The sequence below is a fragment of the Euphorbia lathyris genome, chromosome 1, assembly GCF_963576675.1.
Source record: "Euphorbia lathyris chromosome 1, ddEupLath1.1, whole genome shotgun sequence".
In the NCBI taxonomy this organism is placed as follows: Eukaryota; Viridiplantae; Streptophyta; class Magnoliopsida; order Malpighiales; family Euphorbiaceae; genus Euphorbia; species Euphorbia lathyris.
In genome coordinates this window covers 10,970,142-10,978,648 of record NC_088910.1, presented here as the reverse complement: position 1 = coordinate 10,978,648, position 8,507 = coordinate 10,970,142, and the positions used below count along the sequence as shown (strand labels likewise).

At 37.8% G+C, this 8,507-nt stretch overlaps 1 protein-coding gene across 1 annotated transcript; it reads right to left on the bottom strand.

Moving 5' to 3' along the window:
- Positions 1-4,052: 4,052 nt before the first annotated feature.
- LOC136221662 (uncharacterized) lies at positions 4,053-7,385 on the bottom strand. The gene is made up of 3 exons (XM_066009072.1): positions 6,014-7,385; positions 5,080-5,460; positions 4,053-4,543 (listed from the first exon to the last, which is right to left on the bottom strand). Coding segments are annotated over exons 1-3 (1,428 nt in total). The 5' UTR covers positions 7,059-7,385; the 3' UTR covers positions 4,053-4,541.
- Positions 7,386-8,507: the final 1,122 nt, after the last annotated feature.

Here is an 8,507-nt window from a genome sequence, read left to right as displayed (position 1 = left end):
TGAAGGCTCTGAGGATATTAGGCTTGTGAATAAAACTCTTCTGGTCCTGATCCCCAAAGTGGAGAAGCCTTCCTCCTTTGTTCAGATGAGACCTATTAGTCTTTGTAATGTGATTTATAAAGTGGTCACCAAAATCGTGGCTAATAGACTTCGGTGTATTCTCCCTGAGATTATTAGCCAGAATCAAGGAAGCTTTGTCCCGGGAAGACAGATGATGGACAATATTGTTATCGCTCAGGAGATGGTTCATTCAATGAAGGTCAAGAAGGGGAAGCGAGGTATTGTGGCTCTTAAGCTGGATCTGGAAAAGGCTTATGATTGGATTAACTGGGGGTTTCTTCTGGATAGTTTGGAGAAAGCTGGGATTCCGGATAAGTGGAGGAAGTTAATTGAGGCTTACATTTCTTCTCCTGTCTATCAAGTTTTGATTAATGGGGATATGTCTGAGGAGTTTCCTCCCTCCAGGGGAATCCGTCAAGGGGATCCTATGAGCCCGCTCTTATTTGTTATCGCCATGGAGAGACTTACTCATCTTATCCAAGATGCTGTCAATACTGGAAGGCTTCACCCGGTTTCCATCAATAAATTCTGCCCTTCGATCACTCATTTATTCTTTGCTGATGATGTGATGATCTTTGTGGAGGGAAGTGAGGAGCAAATTGGTGTGATTATGGATATCCTTACTAACTTTTGCTCTGCTTCTGGTAAAAAACTTAACATTCAGAAGTCTAGGATGTTGTGCTCTAATAACATGGACCAAAGGGTCTGTAAGAATTTAAGTGAGATTTCTGGAATCCCTCTTACCAAAGCTTTTGGAAACTACCTAGGAGTTCCTCTCCATAGTGATAGGGTTTCAAAGGCTTCTTTTAAAGAGATCTTTGATAAAACTAATAAGAAGTGTGCTAATTGGAAAGCTAACTCCCTTTCTCTGGCGGGCCGGCTTACTTTAATCAAATCAGTGAACTGTGCTGCTTCAAATCATCTAATGCAGCTTGTAAGCTGTCGGAACCTGTTCTTAATGGCCTTAATAAAATAAATCGTCGTTTCCTATGGGGGAACTCGGAAGAAGGAAATAAAATTCACCTGGTTCCTTGGAAGGAAGTTTGCCAACCTAAAGATATGGGAGGTTTAGGAATTAGACAAGCCAAAGATAATAATAAAGTTCTGTTGATGAAGCTTCTATGGAGAATGTGGCAATCCCCGTCGGCTCTTTGGGTTCGGTTGTTATGTGGTAAGTACAGAAAAGATAAGGTTTTTTGGGGGCCAAAAAAAATAGTTCCTTGTTGTTCCTTCTTATGGAAAGGGGTTAATGCTGTTTTTTCCGAGTTCTTCTCTGGGATTGGTTGGTCGGTGGGGAATGACAAATCTATTAGTTTTTGGAACGACACCTGGCTGGGGGAAAATCTTTATTAGAGGAGTGTATTTCTCCTCCGCCTCTGGAGATCCGTCACTGGAGTATTGCCGATGTGGTAGACTCAGAGGGAGATTGGATTTGGTCCAATTTTGAGGCATACCTTAATCTGGAGTCGCTCCTGAAGATCCGGGGAGTTAAAGTGAGCAGTGAGGAGGACGATAGGGATAGTCATTGTTGGTCCCTTACAAATAACGAGGCCTTTTCCTGTAAATCTGCTTTTGAGGCGTTCTATATTAACTCGGATTATCTTCCTTCAGCTGCTTGGGAGAGCATTTGGGCCCTGAAGGTTCCCTATCGCATTAGGAGTTTCCTGTGGCTTGGGGCTAAAGACAGGCTGCTCACTAACGTGGAAAGGAAAAGACGCCATTTAGTGGAGGCTGATACTTGCAGTAGATGCAAAGGTCAGGCTGAAACTATCTGCCATACTCTTAGAGATTGTGAGAAGAGCAATAAGGTGTGGAGGGAAGTTCTTCCGGGCTATTTGCTTCCTAAATTCTTGGCCTATCCTGGTCAGGATTGGTTCATTGATGGAGTTAAAGGTTTGTTACTTCCTGAGCTTGAGTATGGTGCTATTCTCTTTGCTGTTGTTTGTCACCAGTTGTGGCAGTGGAGGAATACGGATATCTTTGGAGAATGAGCAGTTATCTTTCCTAACTTGCATTTTTTTCTAAAAAAAATTAATACTATTATTGAGAGCTTTAAGCAGGAGGGTTTACCTAATACTTGCTAGAGGAAGGTGGTTCAGTTATTAGGTTGGAGCAAACCCTGGGAAGGGACGGTGAAGTTAAATACTGATGGTTCCTATCTTTCGGATGGTAGGATCGCGGTTGGTGGAGTCTTGAGAGATGCTGGAGGTGCTTGGGTGTCTGGCTTTGCTCAAAACCTAGGAGTGGGTTCTTCCTTCACTGCGGAGCTCCAGGGAATTTTCTCTAGGCTTAGACTCACTAAGAACCTGGGTTTAAAAAGGTTGCTTGTGGAATCTGACAACCTTGAAGCAGTTAAAATTATCTCTGAAAATAAATCCTTATGTTTAAGCAGCCAAAATTTACTAAAAGGGATCAAAAGGTTATGCTCCTCCTTCGATACCATCACTTTTGGGCATGTCTTCAGAGAGCAAAACAAGGTTGCTGACCGCCTTGCTGCTGAGGGACAGGAGAGGATGCTGGGTGTCTCTACCTTCTCATCGCCTCCGGACTTCCTTTATTCTTTGCTTTCTGCTGATCAAGTTGGGGTTAGCTTTCCTAGGCTAATCCCGGGTTAATTTCTTTTTGGCTTTTTGTTTTTTCTTCCTTTGCCTACCAAAAAAAATTAAATATTTAGAATTTCAACTTAGATAATTGGAAGAGTTTTATGAGAAAAATGTAAACATCAATGAGAATACTAAATGTTTATAATTTCAAGTAGTAGTTTATGTTTCCAACTCATAGATAATTTCAATAGTTTTTTTTAATATTTTATAATTTAGTTTGAATTCTTAATATATATATATATATATATATAATTATTATTATATAGAGACATAGTTTCTAAAGGTGGGACTTGAAAAGTGTATAACAAATAACGTTTCAGAGGTTATTCCTATTTATAACTGGCACAAGTTGGGACCGGTTTTTTTTATAACAAAATAGAGGTTATTCCTATATAGAGTATTCCTATATAGAGGTTTTACTGTACATTTTTATATTAAATTTTTTTTTTTTACATATCAACAAAACACAATCCCAAAGAACAACTCTCTAAATCGAAACAATAAATCATATGGTGGACATTTTACGTTTTTTACTAATTTGACAGTTTATAAACTAAATTGATACTTAAGTTCATTTTACATAGTTGCAATTTGATTTTGGAATCTGTGCATTGTAATATATAAAGTAATTTAATTTTTATTAAAATACTCTTAATTGTAATAAGAACTTAACAATGCAATTTCAAATACTTTATGTTTTGTAAAAAAAAAAACATACCACGTACATGTATTTGTAAACTTTTAAACCATATAACTTTATTTACAAATAGAGCAAACCACGAATTTTTTTTTTTTTTTCCTTTTACTTTGGCTAAAGTTTATATAAAAAAATGACCGTAGTTTATGTACCACAAAATTCAAGGGACTATGACAAAAATACACACAACCCGATTACACAACACAAAATTTTTAGTATTTGGATTTAGCTTAATAGATAATGTATCATTTTTTAATTACACGAAACTGACACGAATTTTTTTTGATTGGGTTAGGATATATGCTAACCCAAAAACGACACGAAATGATACGAATAGTTAAATTTATTGTTATATTCTCGCGTGTTTTTATATCACTTTATTAATAGAGATCATAAAATTATAATTATTACTTATAAATATAACTCGAACCTCTAAAATTGTTATAAACACATTACATGACCCTCTAATATAATATTAACGGACTTTTCGATGGTTAGTGTTAACATACTAATCTAAAAATGACAAAGTATTTAAAAATAGTACCATATTTTCTCTTATATATATAACAAAAATTATATGTAACCCGAAAACACGACATGAAATCAATACTAACACGAACAGGTTAACACGATTGTGACACAAAAGTTTTTGAATTGGGACTGGGTTACTCTTTTTAACACGAACCCGAAAATGACCCGATACGAACACGATAAAATTCCAATAAATAGGGATGACTTCAATACATAATTTTCTAACATCTTGGAACTATAATTTTCCTTATATTCATTTATAACTTCTATTTCATACAGAATCTGGATTTGAAGGGAATCCATCTGAATCAAATTGGAAACTCTCCCTTAAGCTTTTCAGAATTTGCATGATTCTTATTGTTTCTACATATCCTCTACGATACCCCCTCCCGAAAGGAATCTCATTTAGAGAAGAAACGACAAAATCCAATTCGCCACAGCTTCGAAAATACCCCAGAACAACGTGCATTCGGGCTGTGTAATCTTGTGTGAAAACTGTGAGAGCAAGACAATTCATGTATTATGAATGACTCCAAACTCGCAAACCTCAAACTGTTTACAATACGTGATTGGAGGCAGACCATGAAGAACCATTCTGATGAACCTCGTCGGGAACTGACCAGTTCGGACTGGAAAAAATTGGAACAAGTTCCTGAGAGAAAAGAACAAAAATATTAGTAACCGAAACAAGCATACTTGCATACATGCAATCCATATACCGCATAAATCGGCATTAAATGATGCCTTAAGTATAGCACGATTGCATCAGAGTTTTTATCGTGTTGTCAATTCAAGTTTCATGCAGAAAACTCATTGCTAAGTACTCGTTTGGTTTGTTGTTTTACACTAAAAAGTAGATATAGTGTTTGATTCGGCCTAGAAAACAGCCGCTTATAGCTATTTTGCAAGCAAAATCAGCTAACATGTGCCCGTTTCCATCAACAGGAAACAGCTTCGTAACAAAAACAAACAGTAAACTAGACTAAACCGAACAGGTCCTAAGATTGTTTGTTTTCGTGCAGGAACAGACTCTAAGAAATTTCTCTTCATGGAAGAGACTTGTGAGTCGAGTTATGAAATACCGAGCAATGTTAAATCTGAATGCGTTTTGTACACAAATGAATGCGGCAATTCAGACATCAGAAAAATGAGTATAGTAACTAAAGATAAGGGCTATAAGATGGTTACAGTTACAGTTTGCTGAATGTTGACTTCCTTGCCCAGGTTCGGCCAAACTCGATTCAATACCATGAGTTGCAGTCCACCCAGGCTCATAAGCTTCAAGAAAACCTATCTTTGCCTTGTTAGGCAAATCATGGGGATGAACAAACGGCACACCAGGAGGCCACCCAATCTCCATTCGGATATTGGCACATTGGCTATCGAGAGAATGGATATGATTCTCGCACTCCTTCAGGTTGCAGAATTTTAGCTTGATGCCCTTCTTTTCCGCAATGTCCTGCACTCTTTCCTTCAGAACTCTCTGCGCCTCGAGCCTTAGCCTCTTAGAAGGTGGCAAAGGCTTGTCTTTCGAATCGTTCTTCCTCCTCCTCATCGGCTTCATAGATCCTGTACCAGCATGTCATCGATCCAAGGACCTGCTGTTAAAAACTTCTCACTAAGGACTACTTGAACATAAGAAACGGTGAAACCCCCCAAAAGAAAACTGTCAATTTCTAACACGACAACACGATTCACAGAGACAACCTGTTTGACACGACCTTTTGACACGATTAGCATTGTGTCCTTCATATAGATAACATAACACGAATATGACATGATAACCAGTTTTGACATCCCTAATTTGCTGTACTGTTTTAAACGAGGTCCAAATGTTCACAAGAATCAACAAAACATACTATTATCATTGTGTCCTTCATATAGATAACATAACACAAATACGACACCATAACCCGTTTTGACATCCCTAATTTGCTGTACTGTTTCGAATGAGGTCTAAATGTTCAACAAGAATCAACAAAACATGAAAATACATCCCGTAACAAAAAGAAAGTATTCGTGCAACCGATAACAAACTTCAATTATGAGGAAAGATTACATATAAATTCACTATAAGATAATTAAAACAAGACACCAAAGACTAAAGAGGAATTCCACATACCATCTTGAGAAATTGGGAAATTGAAACTCTGAAAACTATGCCTACTAAAAAGCTGATCAGTCGGGTGAGATCTCTGCATAAAATCATCCACTGATACCGGTAGCTGAAACTGAGCTTCAACACCATGACCAGCAGCTCTCATCTCTGAACAACTCAGACTGCTCATAGACTTCGGCATAAGTTTAAAAGCCAGAGAACAACGCCCGTACATGTTCCCTTGCATATTACTAATATCGGTTCTATGCAACGACGGGTTAATATAGCCAGCAGTCGCCTGGTACAATGCAAGTCCAGGGTAAACAATAGCTTCTCGAGGACCAAGATCACCATCAACAAGAACCCACCGGCCATGAAAATCCCTTACATGTAAACCCGCCTTATCAGACTTAACAAGACATAACAAGCTCTTATCAACTTGGTTTTCGTTATCCGGATACATAACCAGATGATGACCCTCTTGATCTTGAGCTGTTAAATTATGACCCTGAAATGAAGGCCTACCATGGCAACAAACAGAGAGTACCGAAGATGATATCTCCCTCCCTCTCAAAGGCACATTATCGAGAATTTCAGTAAAAGGCGAACTTCTCAAGTTCAAATAGAAGCTAATGGCGTCAAGAATATCTCTAGCCGCCTTTCCTAAGAGAGGGAATATATCAGGCAAACCTCCGGGGGGAAACTCCATAGCATTATTGGGCTCTACAGGGGTTATCCCTGGTCTAAAATCATATGTTTCTTGCCACAATTGGGGATCAGCATAGTAACCAGAGGTTTTACACCATTCGCGAGAATCATTGCCATGAATCATATCGGGTGAAGGATAATTAGACGATTTCTGATGAAAATAGAGACGAGCTGAATCTAAACCAGATCTTAAAAGAGCAGCATCACTTGAAGAAAACTGAATAATCGCAGCATTATATTGTGCAAGTGATTGTGATAATGTGGAAACTGAGAGCTTGTATGAATCAGAAGGAAGACCTTCAGTTGGGATAAGATCACTAAGCTTCACACGCCCTAATGATGGCAGGCCATTGCCTGCCATGAAATACTCCAAGATAACTAACTGAACTTCAACAGAAAGCCTAAATCTAGCTTATTCCCTAAATCTAACTCGAATAAGCTTCGAAATTCAAAATCAAAAAGACGATTTCGTGTTCACAATTTTTATTTTCTGTTTGCACAAAAATCGAAAGGATGATGATTGATTCCCTAAAAAAAAGTATGAACAAGTGATTCTGAGGAATCGGTTAAGACCTGGATTAGGGTTTGATAGAGAGTGCTCGCAGAAAGGTTGGTGTTTGGATCGTCTTCCGTCTGTTTCTTAATTTTCTGCTCCTTTTTCCTGCCTGTCTGCACTTTCGCATGCCAAATTCCTTTTTTTTTTTTTCTTAATATCATTAGTTTATTTATTTATTTAAATTTTTTTTGGAATAATTAAATTTCTTTTAAAAAATGGCTTAATACATACCCAGCCCCTTAAAGTTGTCCATTTTATTCATTTAGGACATCCTTTTAACCCCTAAACTCCAAAAAAAACGCTACTTTTAACCCCATATCGTCCGACGTGGCATTGAGCAAGTCAACGTTTGTGTCTCAAACACAGGAGGCGCGTGGGAGGATTTTGTTCTTGCCTCCAACGGGAAAAAAAATGCATACAGCCCCCTAAAGTTGTCCATTTTGTTCATTTAACCCCCTCACCTCACGGGACAACCCTTTAACCCCCTAAACTCCAAAAAAATCCTAGTTCCAACTCAAGTACGGGTATTGGAGATAAAGAAGATTTAATTGGTGTCTTTCTAATTTTTAATTGGTGCTTTTTTTGGTCTCAATCCACGTTGGAATTGTAAAAAATGCTTTAACTTTGTATGAATTATGACCACAGTGTATATAGATACAGTGGAAGGCAATACAAAGGAAAAGTTAAAATCTGATTTGACATGAAGTATAGAATACAGTGGAAGAGAAGTGATGAATAAATGATATTTATAGCAATTTTTCAATATTAAGGACTTTCAAAAGAAGAAAGTAGGAAAGAAAAGAGCAAATCAAGTTTATTTCATCATATTAAAAAAAGGTAGTCATTACACAATATAATGCATACAAGAAAGGTAGCTATTACACAAGATAATGCATAGACAATATAAGAACAACAGCAAAAAAGAAAGGTAGCCATTACACAATATAATGCATACAAGAAAGGTAGCCCTTGCTCGACGAGCACATATGCTCTTGCTCGCCGAGCAGAAGTCCTAATTGAAGTTATACACACGGACAATATTATATCTCGGCAGTCTAAAATATGGGGTTAAAAGTAGCGTTTTTTTGGAGTTTAGGGGGTTAAAGGGTTGTCCCGTGAGGTGAGGGGGTTAAATGAACAAAATGGACAACTTTAGGGGGCTGGGTAATTCGGGATACACACGTGTCACGCGCGTGATACACACGGACAACATTATATCTCGGCAGTCTAAAATATGGGGTTAAAAGTAGCGTT